This window comes from Phacochoerus africanus, chromosome 1 (assembly GCF_016906955.1).
Source record: "Phacochoerus africanus isolate WHEZ1 chromosome 1, ROS_Pafr_v1, whole genome shotgun sequence".
NCBI lineage: Eukaryota > Metazoa > Chordata > Mammalia > Artiodactyla > Suidae > Phacochoerus > Phacochoerus africanus.
In genome coordinates, this window is record NC_062544.1 from 146,299,291 (window position 1) to 146,317,215 (window position 17,925).

The 17,925-nt window shown below is 51.7% G+C and overlaps 1 protein-coding gene across 8 annotated transcripts; it reads left to right on the forward strand.

Moving 5' to 3' along the window:
* Nucleotides 1-980: 980 nt before the first annotated feature.
* Nucleotides 981-17,091, forward strand: BRPF1 (bromodomain and PHD finger containing 1). 8 transcript variants are annotated; one of them, XM_047780174.1, is made up of 14 exons: nt 982-1,370; nt 3,275-3,883; nt 7,773-8,732; nt 9,687-9,849; nt 10,243-10,374; nt 10,751-10,897; nt 11,660-11,969; nt 12,291-12,614; nt 12,920-13,204; nt 13,686-13,833; nt 14,679-14,815; nt 14,918-15,036; nt 15,386-15,540; nt 16,249-17,091. In XM_047780174.1, the coding sequence occupies exons 2-14, from the start codon at nt 3,285-3,287 to the stop codon at nt 16,430-16,432; spliced, it is 3,663 nt and encodes a 1,220-aa protein (XP_047636130.1). In that variant the 5' UTR covers nt 982-1,370; nt 3,275-3,284; the 3' UTR covers nt 16,433-17,091. The 8 variants fall into 8 exon arrangements, with proteins under 8 accessions (XP_047636170.1, XP_047636113.1, XP_047636130.1 ...); XM_047780184.1 differs by having other exon boundaries at nt 12,294-12,614; XM_047780195.1 differs by having other exon boundaries at nt 10,751-10,879.
* Nucleotides 17,092-17,925: the final 834 nt, after the last annotated feature.

Here is a 17,925-nt window from a genome sequence, read left to right on the forward strand (position 1 = left end):
TCTACTAAGTGGCCCAGTCACATTCAAACCAGCTCTGTTTTGACACCATCTTCCAACCGGCGACCCATAGCCATGAAGCATTTCTCCACCAAGCTACAGGGCTCCCAGCATCTGAATCCCATTTTACCGTGCAAAAGCCCTTTCACACCCGACCGGCCTTCTGCACCGCCCCAATCCGGCTGCTACTTTCAAATGCACACCTTTTCTCCAGCCCTGCCCCTTTACCTTTTCCAAGCCCCGCCCACTCCCTTCAGTCTCGCTTCCGTTTTTCCCAGCTCTATTCTTTCTCGCTAAACCAGCTCCAAGTTTCAGGCCTATCCAAAACCCCGCCCTTTCTTTCCTATGGCCCACTCTTCTGTTTAGTCCCACCCTTTAACCCCCGCCCAATTCAACCCCTATTCTCCTTACTGGGGCCTGTTTTACAGATGGCCCCGCCCACTCCCTGCAAACCCCGCCCCATAGACTGGTTTATTCTCTTCCAGCCCCGCCCCGCCCTCACCAGTAACTCCAGGTCCCCCTTAGGCTCCAGCCCGCGTCCCTCTTGGTCCTGGCCCTGCCCCCAGCCCCGCCCCGCGGCTCCGGCCCCGCCTCACCGCCTTCCTCGGAGACCAAGGCCAGGTCCCTACCGCAGCCGCGGCGCCAGGAGGGAGGGAGGGAGGGCTAGGGGATGGGGAGGGGGGCGGGGGGGCAGGAGGCGGAGGGGGAAGGGAGAAGGGCGGGCTCCTCACGCCCAGTCCCGCGCTCATCGTCCGTGACCGCAGATTCGCTACAAACGGCCCTACCAATCCGGATCCCGAGTACTTCAATTTCAGTCTCCAGAAACTCAACTCTAAGATGGAGGTGCTAGAAGAGCACTGTGGGGTATCCAGAGGCCTTCCGAATCCTAAAGAATGGCCTCTCGAGCCTCAGCGGGCGGGCGGGGATCTGTGGCGAAAGTGCAGGTCGGCAGCGCCGCGGCGCCGCATTTACCCTGCGCAGACGCCGTCGCCGCCGCTGCTGCCGCCGCCGCTGCCACTGCCTTTGCCGCCACCGTCTCTGCTGCCGCCGTCCCCGCGTTGCCTCCGGGAACCTCTTTTGTTCCAGCAGCGTCGGGTCCCGAGGCCAGGCAACCTAGGGGTTCTCGAAAGGGGCGGCGGCCGCCGGAATTGAGACACCCGGGCGCCGGCGGGACTGGGAGCGGCAGGGGTCAGCGCGGGAATCCCAGGGAGCCGGGCCAGAGCGTGGGGCGGCAGGGGGCCGGGGTGGCGAGGTCTGCAGGCTCCGGAGTTGGGGCTTCCCCTCCCCTGCCCGTCTTTCCCCGCTGGCCTCCCCAAGTGGGGTCGGAGCCCCGGCGGGCGCCCCCGGCGATGAGCCCGGACTCGAGGTGGCCGGTGAGTGCGAGCCTGGGACCCGGGCGGGAGTGGCCAGCCGGGAAGGGGTAGGCTGCTTTCGTGGGGCGCGCACCGGGCTCCGAGGGCACTCGGGCCACTCCAGCCCGGAGAACTGACAGAGCGGTCGCTTCCAGCCGGCAACCCGGGGTAACAGTGTATCCTCCGGGGCTGCTTAGGGCTGCCTGGGCCAATGGCAGGAGGGGAACCTTGTTTAACTTGTTACACTTCGACAGAGGGGAAACGTCGCCGCATCCGGGAGAGGGCTGCGGGCACCGCCTGGGCCTGGCCTGATCCCTCTGGCCTCCGCCCCCTACTTCCTCCAGCCCCCTGAGCGCCTTGGGGCAGATACCGCCGCCAAACCCCTGAGCCTGGGGCCCTACCCAAGGGCTTTCAGGTCTAAGTTCCCGAGTCTCTTCTCTGTGTTTCTGTTGCTGAGTCCCAGCGGGACATTTGTCGGAGCTCTGTGCTACTTGGGGAGCCTGGGCAGCAGAGCTGCAGAGTTCACCAGGGACCCATCATTGAAAGAGGAGAGCTTGTTTGTGCTTCGATTGGTTTGTGTTTAAAGACAGCTACAGGTAGGAAGTAGGAGCGAGTTGTAGGAGTAGTTTAACTGATAAGGCAGTCAGAGGCTTTGACAGAGGCTGGAGCAGCTCACTAGCTTGGTTAGGTCGCAGGAGAGGAGCCAAGAGGTATAACTATTAGTGAGGGAGCTCAGGGTGGCTTTACTTGGAATGATGCCAAGCCCATAGTTAAATTAAATTGTTGGACTCAGCTAGGCCTGGAGAAATTGGGGCAGTGTCTGACCAAGCTGGGCTTCCTGAGGGCTAGTGCCATCTGCTGTCTCCATTCACCCAGGAACATTGGAGAGGAGGAAGGGAGGGTTCTGAGGACCAGCATGGAGTTGAGTGTGCCTGGACTGTCATGTCCCTGTTTGTACCCTTAGAGATCGGTACCACTCCCAGGGCCAGGGCATAGGTTTAGCCTAAAGACCTCAGCAATGAACTAATTCTATGATCCAGCGGTTTCTGCTGGAGTCCAGGGCCCAAATCATTGGCTACCCATTCAAACTTCTGCATGGGCAGATACTAGTTTCATCCATCTCTCTCAGCTCCAGACCTGGTGGTTCCCTCATTTAGCTATTCATTCAACAGGTCGTTTATTCATTTGCCGAAACTACACTACATGCTAGGTACTGGGGACATAGAGGTGGGTAGATTCTAGGGTTTGCACCGCACAGCTCCCAGTCTAGTAGGAGGAGGCAGAGAACTTCCAATGTGATGAGTTCCTTGGTGGAGGTGAGGATGAAATGTGGAAACAGCTCCGCATGGGAGACAAAGAAGTCCTAACAGAAGTTACATTTGAGCCACATTTTGAAGAATGAGTTGGAGCTCACTAATCAGAGAGGATGGAAGTCATTCTAAATAGAGATTCTCTTGCAGGAATGAGAGGCTATAACATTCAGGGCATGGCAGGTTGCCCTGGGTAGACAGAAATACAGCTATAACTGATGAAAAAAAGAATCTAGAAAGGAGGACTGGGGCAAAATGGTGAAGGGAGCACCCTGAATGTCATCATAAGGAATTTGGACACTACCTGGAAATAAGTGGGGAGTATTAGGAGGCTTTTAATCAAGAGACTGACATGATTGCTGGTACTTGGTGGAAAGATCATTCTGTGCACATGATGTGAGATTAGGCTAGAAGAATTGAGAGACACAGGGAAGGATGACCAGGCAAGAGGTGATAAGGCCCAGACCGTGGCCACAGTGTGGAGGAGGGTGGCATTTGTTGATGCTGTGGAGGTGGGCTGGTCAGGACCCTTGGGGAGAAGGAGGGCTGGAGAGAGTGAAGTGGGTGGCCAGAAACTTTTCCCTGGGCCTAAGCTAATTGATCTGTACATTCTAGATGTGACAGCATGGGGGTGGACTTTGACGTGAAGACTTTCTGCCACAACTTGCGGGCAACTAAGCCACCCTATGAATGCCCCGTGGAGACTTGCCGCAAGGTCTACAAGAGTTACAGTGGTATTGAGTACCACCTGTACCACTATGACCACGACAACCCACCACCCCCACAGCAGACTCCACTCCGAAAGCACAAGAAGAAGGGACGCCAGTCACGCCCAGCCAACAAGCAGTCACCCAGCCCCTCAGAGGTATCCCAGTCACCCAGCCGTGAGGTGATGAGTTATGCACAGGCCCAGCGCATGGTAGAGGTGGACCTGCATGGCCGAGTCCATCGCATCAGCATCTTTGACAACCTGGATGTGGTGTCAGAGGATGAGGAGGCGCCTGAGGAGGCCCCTGAAAATGGCAGCAATAAGGAGAACACTGAGACACCGGCTGCTACTCCCAAGTCAGGCAAGCATAAGAACAAGGAGAAGCGCAAGGACTCCAACCATCACCACCACCACAATGCTTCTGCGAGCACCACTCCCAAGCTGCCAGAGGTGGTGTACCGGGAGTTGGAGCAGGATACCCCTGATGCTCCACCTCGTCCAACTTCTTATTACCGGTAAGGCTACCTCCACCTCCTAACTCTGGAAAACTGGTCAAGTAGGGTTCAGGAGCCACAGATAGCTGACAGGCAGCAGATAGGAGAGTGGCAGGGGTAAAGAATAGCAGAAGCACACTGGTCCTGCAAGGGCAGTGAGAGGAAAAGTGTCCCAGCTAATGATGATGGCACTTGCTGTATACTGCTAATGATGCCAGGCCCTGCACTGGGTGCTGGAAAAGGACCAGACTTAGGAAGAGTCACATGCTAATAGATAGCTGAACTGGGATTCAAACCCAGGTTCCTTTGACTCCAAAGCTGTGATGTTTCTGCAATATCAGAAACTCCCAGTTTTTTGTTCCTAATCCTTTCTCTGTGTGACCTTGGGAAAGGCATGCAGCTTCTGGAGTTCCAGTGACCATGTCTGCAGAGTAGGTATAATATTTCTCTGCCAGCTTAAAGCACAAGAAGACTAGGGATACTCATTTCATATGGTCCTAAAAGCAACTTGTAAATCTGCAGAAGTAATTTTCCCATTACTTGTCCTGTTATTGTTACCCATCCTTTAGCATGCATAAGCAGTGTTTTCATCACCTGTTTTGTACTCCTCCAAGAACCCTTTTATTTGTTTCATTTAATTGTTTGTTGGTATCCCACATCCTTCCAAAAATTGACTTCTAATAAAGTCATAGGCATAAGGCTAAATTCCTTTAATATGAGATAAAAAAAATAAAGAGATGGGGGAAGTATGGTGGTAAAACCACATACAGAAACCCTAACTGAAGGATAATACAAAAAACATGTATAAAACCTCTCTGAGAGTCTTGACACCAAGCCAAAAATGATATTTGGGTTAGTTAAGGAGTACTCTTTGGTATTAGCTAATCAGGTGGCCTGATCTTTGACAAAGACTTGTTAAAAAGGTTTTTATAAGAAAGGTAGTTTTTACCAAAAGTTCAACCCATATGATATACTAAATCTCAGTTCTTGGAGTTACCACTATGTTCTCAAGGTGCTGCAGAGGCGTGGGTACAATCCCTAGCCCAGGAACATCCATATGCCTTAGGTATGGCAAAAAACAAACAAACAAACAAACAAAAAGAAAAAAAAACAACACAAACTTCAGTTCTTTAAAAGCAAATCTTTAGGAACCCAACATTGGCCCCAGTGTGTCACTATCCTTGCCCCCCCATCCCCTGCCACCCCATTCACATGTCGCCTAGTCTCCTCCCTCCTTCCTTTCATCTGTCCAGCCCAGGTCCACCTCCTTCTGGCTTTCCACTGGCTCTCTTCTCTGTTAGTACTGACTGCCATGCCCACCCCCAACACACAGACCACTTTCTGGGCCTGTCCTCTCTCCCAGTGGCTCTTCAGCACTCTCTGCTCCGGTAGGCAGCCCAGCCCAGCTCTTCTTTCCCCTTTTCTTCCTCTCTCCACTCAGATTCACTCTTCCCTCTTGGTGATCAGATCTGTTCTCCAGGCAGCAGATCTCAGCTGGTGCACTGCAATCAGTTGGGAGGTGTGTTGCATGTAATTTGTTACTACTGTTAGCAGAACTGCCCATTTTAGAAATGATTTGCTTTTAATAAGATAGGAGAAGATTTGAGGTCATCTCTCTAATAACACTTCTTTCTCTTGCTCATCTCCGATACTCTTTCTTGCGGGAGGAGAGAGGGTTGGAGTGTAAGCTGGTGTGCCAGGAATTGTACAGGACATCCAGCCTCCCTTATCTGTGCCAGAGCCTATAATCTGGGTGCACTGTGGGATGTGTTTTGCCCCATCACATAACGTCACATGTGTCACGGCAGAGAAAAGGTTTAGAGTTGGTGCCAAGGCCTGGAAGGGGCCAGATAGTTCACACCAGCCCTGAGCCACACCCTTCTTCAAGGATAAAGATGTTGTAGTCACCTTGGAGAAGAGGTAAAGGGCTAAGGAAGAAGCTACTTGTGATAGTAAGTAGAGCATTTTAGTCTCTCCTCCCTTCCACCCACAAAATGTCTTTCAAATGAACAACACTGAGCGTTTCTGTGTGGTGAATCAGACAAGGACCTTGCCTCTATCCACTAGTGGAGGAGTTAAGACACATAACAGTTATAAAAATATAAGACGGGGTGGGTCAGAGCTATACAAAAGCTAATAATAAAGCTGACATTTATTTAGTACTTGCTCCACACCAGGTACTGTTCTAAGCACTTGTATTCTCTTATTTAATGTTCACAACAGCTGTGTGAGATAGGTTCACATTAACATCACCACACAGATGTGGAAAGCAAGGCCCAGTGAGGTTAGCTCACTTGTCTGCTGTCATACAGAGCATGTGCTTGCCTGGCCTGCTCTAGCCCCCAGGGCCCTTGTGGAGCCGGTAAGGGCAAGAACTAATGTTTATTTAAGGCCTGCTGTGTGCCACTTGATTTAGCCCATTTGTTTTTGTAATTCCATTTAATCCTGACAGCATCTTTAGGAGTAAATAGTTTTGTCCTCATTCTATCATTAATAAAGCTGAGGTTCAGAAAACAGCATTTCTCTGGTAGCTCAGTGGGCTAAGGATCCAGCGTTGTCACTGCTGTGGCCCTGGTTGCTGTGGTGTGGGTTCAACCCTGGCCTGGTAACTTCCACACACTGCGGGCGCGGCCAAAAAAAGATAAAAGGAAACAGCAGTGATATCCTGAAGGTCACAAAGTAGCAGAGCCAAGATCAAAGCCCTTTTCTTTCCCTTGTAGCCTTCCATTGCCCCCATACTAGAGTCAGGCCACCTGGAACATGCATGGCAATGGGGTGGGAAGTCTGCTCTGGATCCCAGGCACCTGGAGCCATCCTCAGCTTCTGTCCTGCTGGCCCACTGAGTGCTGTAGGGTAGAGTTTGAGTCCTAGGTCTGCCACTTCCTGGTTGTATGACCTATCTGTGTTGGGCAGTTAACTTCTCAGAGCTTTAGTTTCCTTATCTGCAAAGTGAGGGTGATAAGGACATTGACCCTATGGCTGTCCTATGGGAAAATAAATGTGATGACTTAGCACAATACCTAGCTCAGAGTAAATGCTCATTAAATCTTAGCTCTCATGATTGTTAAGTCCCAAGGCTATCCAGAGAGCAAAGAGTACCTAGAGTTTGAGAGAGCCCTGAGCTGATGCTGGCACCAGCTGACAGAAGATCCACAGCACCTCCATTCAGGACATAGCCAGCCGGTGCTAAAATAAATATAATTTGCAAGTGATAACTGAGGACCTTCCTTACCCTGCCTCTTTGCACCATCACCCAGACCATCCCAGTAATGGGTCCTAGCTGCCCCATCCTCCCTTCAGAAATCCAGCTGAGCCTCTGCACCTCAAATGAGACAGTGTAACCACTAGGACAGGAGCTCTGGAATTGGCATGCCTGGGTTTGTATCCTGGCTCTGCGTCTTTCACAAGAGGGCCAGGACAGGTGATTATAAACATCCCCCCCAAAAAAAGTTAGGTTCCCTTTTATGCAAAACAGGAATGATTATAGGACCTATAGTACCTGGGGTAAAAATGAGGATAGAATAAGACAACATATATGTAAAGGCACAGGCCTGGAATAGAATAAGTGCTCAGCAGATGCACTTATTCCATTGTTTTTTTTTGTTTTGTTTTTTTTGTCTTTTGAGGGCTTCACCTGAGGCACATGGATGTTCCCAGGCCAGCTACAGCTGCTGGCCTACGCCACAACCAAAACCATGTGGGATCCAAGCCGAGTCTGCAACCTACACCACAGCTCACAGCAATGCCAGGTCCTTAACCCACTGAGTGAGGCCAGGGATTGAACCTACATCCTCATGGTTCCTAGTCAGATTCGTTTCTGCTGAGCCACGACGGAAACTCCAATAACCCATCGTCTTTAAGGGAGGGAAATCTCAACCTTATGATGCTGAGCTGCCTGTGTGCACTGCAGGTACATCGAAAAGTCAGCAGAAGAGCTGGATGAGGAAGTAGAGTATGACATGGACGAGGAGGACTACATCTGGTTGGATATCATGAACGAGCGGCGGAAGACGGAGGGTGTGAGTCCCATTCCACAGGAGATCTTTGAGTACTTAATGGACCGGCTGGAGAAAGAGTCCTACTTTGAAAGTCACAATAAAGGCGACCCCAATGCACTAGTGGATGAGGATGCTGTGTGCTGCATCTGCAATGATGGTGAGTGCCAGAACAGCAATGTCATCCTCTTCTGTGACATGTGCAACCTGGCTGTGCACCAGGAGTGCTACGGTGTCCCCTATATCCCTGAGGGCCAGTGGTTGTGCCGCCGCTGCCTGCAGTCACCCTCCCGTGCTGTGGATTGCGCCCTGTGCCCCAATAAGGGTGGTGCCTTCAAGCAGACAGATGATGGGCGCTGGGCCCACGTGGTGTGTGCCCTATGGATCCCTGAGGTCTGCTTTGCCAACACGGTCTTCCTGGAGCCTATTGACAGCATCGAACACATCCCGCCAGCTCGCTGGAAGCTAACCTGCTACATTTGCAAACAGCGAGGCTCAGGGGCCTGTATCCAGTGCCACAAGGCCAACTGCTACACAGCCTTCCATGTGACATGTGCCCAGCAGGCCGGCCTTTATATGAAGATGGAGCCTGTGCGGGAGACAGGCGCCAACGGCACCTCCTTCAGCGTCCGCAAGACTGCCTACTGTGACATCCACACACCCCCTGGTTCAGCACGCCGCCTGCCTGCCCTGTCCCACAGTGAGGGTGAGGAGGAGGAGGATGAGGAGGAGGATGAGGGTAAGAGTTGGAGCTCAGAGAAGGTCAAGAAGGCCAAGGCCAAGTCTCGGATCAAGATGAAGAAGGCACGGAAGATCCTGGCAGAGAAGCGGGCAGCAGCACCTGTGGTATCTGTGCCCTGCATCCCACCACACAGGTATGGGGGGAGCAGGTGCACAGGCTATTGAGGGAAGAAGCCCTCTATCAGCCCTGATAGCTCCCCGAGTGGAGTGACAGGGTTGGGTTATCTTCTTCCTATCGGGAAGTACATAGAAGTTTTGGTGGTTTTTTTTGTGTGTGTGGGGGGGAAGAATGTCAGAAGAGATTAGCTGTTCCCAACTTTTCCATTAGGAACCAGAAACTTCAACTTTTACCTGGCAGACCTAACAGGTGTGTTTTTAAGTACCCTCCCTTTGATGGGGTGGTTTAAGTTAGGAAGAAAGAGGATGGAATAGCCACCAGCCACAATGAAAGAAATGGTCTGATTCTGAAGGAAGAAATGAAATGAAAAGGGGGGGAGGAAATGCCCAAGGAGTTGTGAAATGATTACTGCTACGAGTAAGTCCAAATGAGGGCTGCAATCTTCAGTTAATTTTGACTCTTTTGTGCTATCCAGTCAGTTTCCTATAATTGACTGCTCTACAATAGTACCTCATCCTCAGGCTGAGTTGGGTATCCCAGGGTCAAGTAGAACTCTGGGCTGCAGTGACAAGAGCAGTCTTAGAGGCCAAGCTCCCTGACATTCTGGTGAACAGGGTTAGGGTCTGGCTTGGTGCTGGGAGCTTGGCTTCTTGTCTGCTAAGGTGCCATTGATGGCTGTTTGCTCCTTGTCTTAAGCCCAGTGTCATGGGCTTTTTTGACAACAGGTTTATTACTTATTCAACCTATTTCAGAAACTCTCATTGGGAGTTCCTTGGTGGCCTAGTGATTTAGGATCCAGTGTTGTCCCTGCTATGGCTTGGGTCACTGCTGTGATGTGGGTTTGATCCTGGCCTAGGAACTTCTGACTGTGGGTATGGCTAAGAAAAAGAAACTCATTGGTCAGAGACCCCTGCTCTGCTTGAGAAATTCAGGGCCCAAGAGATTTTTCTCTTTGCTCCCTGCTTCCCAGGCTCAGTAAAATCACTAACCGCCTGACCATCCAACGGAAGAGCCAGTTCATGCAGAGACTGCATAGCTACTGGACGCTGAAGAGGCAGTCACGGAATGGGGTCCCACTGCTCCGTCGCCTGCAGACACACCTGCAGTCTCAGAGGAACTGCGACCAAGTCGGGGTACTGTGTCAGATTCCCAGCTTTAGGAACTAGTGCCAGGAGGACGAGGACTGAGATTTGTGACTGTTAATTTCCAGTGTCTGAGGGCTCATTGGGCTGCTTTCCTTTTTTAAACTGGACCTCAAACCAGGCTCTGGATGAAATCCTTAACGCTTATCTTTAATACATTGTTCTTAATGTGTTCATTCATTCGTAACAAGCATATACTGTGAACTGACACTGTGCTGGGCCCAGAGGACGCATAGGTTGAAGAGCTTCCACTGTAGTTGGCGAGCCTCTCAATAAATTACTGTGCTCCCTCCTTGGCTTTACCTGTCCCTTGACCCAAGTTTCCTGGGCTCCTGTCCCTTCTGGCTGTCTCATCAGCTCCTGATACCTCCTTTGTCTCTACAGAGAGATTCTGAGGATAAAAACTGGGCCCTTAAAGAACAGCTCAAGTCCTGGCAACGACTTCGGCATGACCTGGAGCGAGCACGGCTGCTGGTGGAGCTGATCCGCAAACGGGAGAAACTCAAAAGGGAGACGGTGAGTGCACTTGGGTCAGCTCTTTTTTCACAGTAGAGAAAACAGACCCAGGAAAAGAGAGAATAGGAAAAGCACGTGTCCCCTGGCCAGGAAGCAATAGGACTGGTGCAGGAGTCAGGTCTCCCAGAGCTCAGTGTGCTCTCAGGCCCCCCAGGTAGCGGAATATCACAGGAGAGCATGAATGACTTCCTCAGCTATGTGATGCAGGTGGCTGGTACTGGAGTTCAAGGAAGGGAAAGTCCAGAGTAGTCAAGTATACCAGCTTTGGGGTGGGTGGGAAGGAAGACGAGTTCCCAAACCAGCTGCACCATCTCCTCAGACCCCTCTGCTGAGGGACTGGCCTCGGCCTGCCTGACTAGGCCTTTATGTGTGTCAGATCAAGGTCCAGCAGATTGCCATGGAGATGCAGCTGACCCCTTTCCTCATCCTCCTTCGAAAAACCTTGGAGCAGCTCCAAGAGAAGGACACAGGCAACATCTTCAGCGAGCCGGTCCCTCTGTCTGAGGTAACCGAATTGGACGAAGTAAGAATCCCTTCCCCTCACTCCATCTTCTTTCTGTTCCTCTCCCAGTTGGACCCCTGCTGCAGGTCTGGGCCAGGGACTAGGAGGGGACCTTGAAAAGAGGGGCTGGTGGCTCTGGGGCTCCAGGATGAACTGGAGCCACATGCATCACCTGGACTCTGTCTTGTCCCTGTCATACCCCAAAGGCCCAGAATGGGAGGCAATCTGCACTCCTTCCCCAGAGGCAGGGACTGAGTCTGCCATGTGAATAATCCCAGGGCAGGAAGACACTTTCCAGGTGCTGAACCCTAGAATGGAGAATTTAGAAGGCTCAGCACCTAAAGAACCATCTCTGAAGCCGTAGGTCCTGACTGGCAGACTCTTCTCTCTAAAAGGTATAAAATGAGAGGCCTGAGGTAGCAGCCTCCTTATAAGTCTTAATGATAAGTAAAAAGAACTATAGGAATGCAAGGTGGTGTTTTTCCCAGAGGATTCCCCTAGTCATTTTCTTACTAAAGCCACATGGCTCTAAGAGGTAGATATGGCTGTATTCCAGGTGAGGAAAAGAAGGCCCAGAGAGGTTAAGAGGCTTGCCAAGGTCACACAGCTTGTGACTAGAAAAGTCAGGACTAGAATCTAGCTTTCCATTCCTCTGTGCTGTATGCCTGCCTCTAACCATGGTGGGAGGAGTTTGCTGGATGCATTTCAAGGGGGGTATTAGGACGGGTTCAAAGGGAATGAGGAGCATATCTCCACTTAGCTACACCTACCATGTTCTCCCAGGTACCTGACTACCTAGACCACATCAAAAAGCCTATGGACTTTTTCACCATGAAGCAGAACTTGGAGGCTTACCGCTACCTGAACTTTGATGATTTTGAGGAGGACTTCAACCTCATCGTCAGCAACTGCCTCAAGTATAATGCCAAGGACACCATCTTCTACCGGGCGGCAGTGCGGCTCCGTGAGCAGGGTGGTGCTGTGCTCCGCCAGGCCCGGCGCCAGGCAGAAAAAATGGGCATTGACTTTGAGACGGGCATGCATATCCCCCACAGCCTGGCCGGAGACGAGGCCCCACACCACACCGAAGATGGTGGGTGATAAGTCACACACACATAGAGGCCAGTGCCAGGGATGAACAGCTTTCCAAAAGTCCCCTCCTGGGAGCAGGCAGTGTAGGCAGGAAACAACTAGGCTGAGCAGTGGCAAGCTGTGCCCAGGAATGCTCTCCAAGAAGCCAGACTAGGTAAATGGATAGCAGTCCCTGCCATTCCACATCTTGGTGCTACTATGTTACAGCTGTTCTGGTGAGAAGCGAAGGGGAGAAGAGTGGGTTTCTTGTTGCCTGCCCAGGTTCAAGGGGCCCAGAGGACTGCCCTGAGTCTGACCTTTCACCCCTATCCCCACCCCCTAGCAGCAGAGGAAGAGGGGCTGGTCCTGCTGGAGAACCAGAAGTACCTGCCAGTGGAAGAGCAGCTGAAGGTGTTGCTTAAAGAGCTGGATGATGTGAAAGCCAGCAAGCAGAGTGTAGGCCGCTCCCGGCGTGCAAAGATGATCAAGAAAGAGATGACGGCACTGCGGCGGAAGCTTGCCCACCAGCGGGAAACTGGACGAGATGGGCCTGAGCGGCACGGCCCCTCCAGCCGGGGCAGCCTGACACCCCACCCCGCAGCCTGTGACAAGGATGGGCAGACAGACAGTGCCGCCGAGGAGAGCAGCAGCCAGGAGACAAGCAAAGGTCTGAACCCCATAGGCCAGCCAGACTTTGACTCTGCAGCACACACTCAGCCCCTGCCATCCCCCAGGCAGAGGTTCCTCCTGCACAGCTAGCTGCACTTTCTCCCTCATTCCCCAATCAGGTTCCTCTTAGCTGCCTCTCTGGCTATTTGTCTAAGAGACAATATTCCCCATTCCATGCCCCCCAGATTATCTCCCCAACTCTAGTTGGAGTTATGGGCCTAAACACCCAGGTCATGCCCTGGACATACTCCCTTCCCACATCAGGCCCCTCACCGATTCTCCTTCTCTCTTTCTCTGCTCCAGGCCTGGGTCCCAACATGTCCTCAACCCCCGCACATGAGGTGGGCAGGAGAACCTCAGTTCTGTTCTCCAAAAAGAACCCGAAGACAGCTGGACCGCCCAAGAGGCCGGGCCGGCCCCCCAAAAACCGGGAGAGCCAGATGACCCCCAGCCACGGAGGCAGTCCTGTGGGGCCCCCCCAGCTCCCCATCATGGGCTCCCTGCGCCAGCGCAAGCGGGGTAGGAGCCCTCGGCCCAGTTCGAGTTCAGACAGCGACAGTGATAAATCCACAGAAGACCCCCCAATGGGTGAGCCTCACCATCACCCAGTCCCTCAGTAGAGTGAGAAAAGCTGCCATCCTTCCCAATATAACTCCCACCTATCCTTTCATTTGCCCATAATTTGTCAGAGCTAGCAGGGCCCTTAGGAATCCCCTCATTTAACAGATGGGAAAACTGAAGCCCAGAGACACTGCCCCAGCTAGATTCCCTTCCAGGGCCCCCCTCCATTGTATCACTTTACCTTTTCTCTTCTTATCCTCCTTGGGGAATCTCCATTAAGCCATTTGTGTCCTAAGGCCAGTAACTGCCAAGGGAAGTGCCAGGGGTGGGGCAGGGCTGTGGACAACTGTGGTGGACACTGCCCAGAGCTAGCTCTGCTGGCCAAGGTTGGAGGAATTTTCCAGCACAGAAGGGAATGCCAAGCTCTAAGTCCCTCTTACCCCCAGTAGATCTCAGAAATACATCTTCCTGACCGATTCCTTCCCTCCTCCCCCTCCCCCCAACCAAGACTTACCAGCCAATGGCTTCAGCGGTGGAAACCAGCCAGTAAAGAAGAGTTTCTTGGTATACCGTAATGACTGCAGCCTTCCCCGGAGCAGCTCAGACTCTGAGTCCAGCAGCAGTAGTAGCAGCAGCGCTGCCTCAGACCGGACCAGGTACCAGCCCTCCAGATTGAGGCCTGCCCCCGGGATGCCAGATTTCCCTATGGGGAGTAGGGTGGCAGCTATCTCAGCCTCAATTAAGATGGCTCAAACCACAGGTTCTCTGCAAAATAAATGGAATAGATGAGTGTCACCATAACTGAACGGAGGGGACCATCCTGGGTTAAGCTGATGTATAAGTTCAGGGAACATAAACTCATGCCCTGTGGTCTGGATTTGATCTACAGACATATTTTGTTTGGCTAGCATGTTATTTATTTATTTATTTTAATTTTTTGTCTTTTTGCCTTTTCTAGGGCTGCTCCCACGGCATATGGAGGTTCCCAGGCTAAGGGTCCAGTCGAAGCTGCAGCCACCGGCCTACACCAGAGCCACAGCAGTGCAGGATCCCAGCCGCGCCTGCGACCTACACCACAGCTCATGGCAATGCCGGATCCTTAACCCACTGAGCAAGGGCAGGGATCGAACCCGAGAACTCATGGTTCCCATTCGGATTCATTAACCACTGTGCCAAGACGGGAACTCCCTAGCATGTTATTTAAAAAAAAAAAAAAAAAATTCCAGAAGTGCCACATAAAATTCTCAGTTTCTGTATGTACTTTCAAAATCAAATCTGGCAATTCTGGCTGCTCTTGCCTTAAGACAGGGCATGTGTTCATCACTGCTGCTAAATCCAGCCCATTTTACCTAAATTACCCCCAAAGCCATTCAGTTTGAAATTGAAGTAGCCTCAGTTTTCCTAAAGTCTTAGACCCCCGAGTCTTAAAGAAGAGAGGACACCCATCATGACATTTCCCACTCCTCCCCTTCTTTGAGTTGAGTTTCTCTTTTGTCCACAGCACAACGCCTTCAAAACAAGGCCGGGGCAAGCCCTCCTTCTCTCGGGGCACGTTCCCAGAAGACAGCAGTGAAGATACCTCAGGCACTGAGAATGAGGCCTACTCCGTGGGCACTGGCCGCGGCGTGGGCCACAGCAGTAAGTACGCCTGCCCAAAGCCAGGGATGCCGGGGGCCCAGAGTCAGGGCCATCCCAGACCCCTGGCTGCTGACCCGCCCCCTCTCTCCCATTCCTATGAAGTGGTAAGGAAGAGTCTGGGCAGGGGAGCTGGCTGGCTGTCGGAGGATGAGGACTCCCCGCTGGATGCTCTGGACCTGGTGTGGGCCAAATGCCGAGGGTATCCATCGTACCCAGCTCTGGTAGGCTTCCACTTTTCTTGTCATATACCCCTTGCCTGCCAACCTCAGAACACAAACTCAAAAATTAGCAGATTTTTCCTACTCTCTGTTGAGGTGCAGAGCACAGGGGTCTTTGGCAGATAGACACTTAGAGGTCCCTGGTTAGTTTCCCCATCTCTTTTTCTTCCTTTTGCCACTTGGGCTCTGAAATAGTTTAGCATGGGAAGAAGCCAAGGGTTAGCATTGCAGCCTTAGTAGCATGATAACCTTTTTCTGTCCTCACTTCAGAGGTGGTCTCCACATTCTCAGATAGGGTAATCTTTGGGGAAGGAGGAGACTGAACTAAGTCAAGGTGTTATTACACCCTCAGATCATTGATCCAAAGATGCCCCGGGAAGGTATGTTCCACCATGGGGTTCCCATTCCTGTGCCCCCACTGGAGGTGCTGAAACTTGGGGAACAGATGACCCAGGAAGCCCGAGAGCATCTCTACCTCGTCCTCTTCTTTGACAACAAGCGAACCTGGTAAGCAAAGAGGGGAGCATTTGCCATGACTCACAGCCACAGATGCAACCCTGAGTATGGGGGCAGGCTGCCAGGGAACTCTAGCAGCTGACAGCCCGGACTGTCATAAATCAGTGGGGGAGGGACCTAGATCTTTAGACAAAACGGTCTATTGACCATAAGTCTGAGAGACTGAATGGGCAGCAGCTGATAAACAGCAGTAGCTAGAAACCAAAGGACTATCAGTGACTGTGACAAATGTGGGGGTGGCTACCCACCCAGATTCAGGTAGCTTCTAGACTTAGTTTTTCCACCTCCGCCTCATAGTGACAAAATGGGGATATAGCAGACATAATCATTCAGGCTCTGAATCCTGTTCTGTCACTTTCACGTATGTAATCTTTTGTTGTTATTGCCTGCAGATAATATTTAATATCAGTTAAATCTGCCTGGAGCCTCTGGGATAGGGTACTTATTTCAGGTTGAGATAGGCCTCTTTTTACACCCATAAATACCCTGTGGTTATCCCCCAGTAAGACTGTTTTCATCACTAGACTGTGAGCAGTTCCATAAGGGCAGGGACTGCATCTCAGTTTCTGTTACCTCCCACCAGAGCCTGGCCCAGAGTTGGCACTCAAGAGGTGTTTTTGAATGAATGAATAAGTAGGGAAGGCCGGTGCTTGTTGCTCTCCCAGAGATAACTTTTCTGATCCTCACTTCATCCTACAGGCAGTGGCTGCCCAGAACTAAGCTGGTTCCTCTGGGCGTGAACCAGGACCTTGACAAGGAGAAGATGCTGGAGGGCCGCAAATCCAACATCCGCAAGTCAGTACAGATTGCCTACCACAGGGCTCTGCAGCACCGCAGCAAGGTGCAAGGCGAGCAGAGCAGCGAGACCAGCGATAGTGACTAATACTGCCCAGAACAACCCAGCCTACAGTGCCCTGCCACCTCTCTCCTCCCCTTTGCTCACTGTCCTGGAGTGGCATCGGCCTCTGCACTGACTCATTCCTGGTCTTGGGGCCAGTCTCAGGGGAAGCTGGGTGGGGGAGGTCCCTCCCGCCCTGAGTGCAGCTGGACTGTACAGAACACTCCAAGGGCCCATGGTGGCTCTGCGCAATGAGAGGAGAGGTCCTACAGGCCAGAAAGCTCCAGAGACCTCATGGCGTTGCAGTGCAAGGTGGTGGGCCAAGGTTAGGACACTGTGTAAACAGGCCATCCCACCACCTGCCTGCTTGTGCCAGGAGAATCCTAACTGCCTAGTGGCCTGAGGCCCCTGAGGTGGTGAGGTGAGCGGGCATCTGCCCAGCCTAGCAGTGGGATTGATGTCTGTCCAGCCCGGAAGAGGGGCACTAGGTGACCCCCTCCCCTGCTGTTGTAAATACTGTAATTAGTGGAGAATTTAAATTATTCTCATTTGTAACTGCGTTTCCGGGTCGCGCCAGAGTCATTTGGTACTAAAAAGCCTGGGGCCTGTCCCCACTTCCCTTCTTCCCATAGATTTCCCTCTCCTTTCAAACTGGTTTGTATTTATTTCAAAGGAAGAAAATATATTGATTCTTAGAAAATAAATGGTCTGTTTGGAATTCTTGGTTCTTGCCTTCTGCCAGGGCAAAGGGATAAAAGGGAAGGTTCTCTCCCCCAGGGATGGTAAATAATTGGCCCCAAGCAGTTGCTTGTTGCTGTTTCTGCTGCATTTGTTAATAGCAAAAATAATGTGACAGCTCCCGTTCTCCATGAACTTAACTAAGTGGTAGACCCTGTGCTGAAGCACTTTTAGATAGTTTTGTATAATCCTTGAAGTAACTTTGGGCAAAGTTAATAGGGCACTTATCTCCACAAAGACATACATTGAGGTTTAGAAACATTAAGTAACTTGCCTAAGTCCCTACATCTGGGAAGTCACAGAGGTAGGATTTGCCTCTCTGCAAAGCTTGCCCTTTAAACAGCATGCCAAACTGCTGGAAAAGTCTAGTGCCTGTTTCTAGTGGACTCCAGGTGCTTCAAGTTCTTTGCCAGTTGGATGGTCCAAGTACTTCTTTACAGTCGCTATAGCTGTGACCTTCCCTGTTTAGCTGTGGACTGAGCAGGAATGCAAGGTTACTCTTCATTCATTCCCAACCCTGACACCTCTTCTGATTTCAACATTTATTGAAGGAAAGCCCTCCAAGTCTGGGCACCGATGAGCTGGCCTGCCTACAGATGAGAGGGCTACAGGCAAGCAGCTGCCCCGGCCTTGCAGCTACTGAGCAGGGCAATGGAGATGCTGCCAGGCTCTGTGGGTGGGTGGACACTGACAGATCAGCTGCCAGGCTCATTATTCATATACAGGAACCAAATATCACTATGCAGGGGAAAAACCACCCAAAGACAGTTCTTTGTCTCCTTGATTTTTGTCTTTTTCCA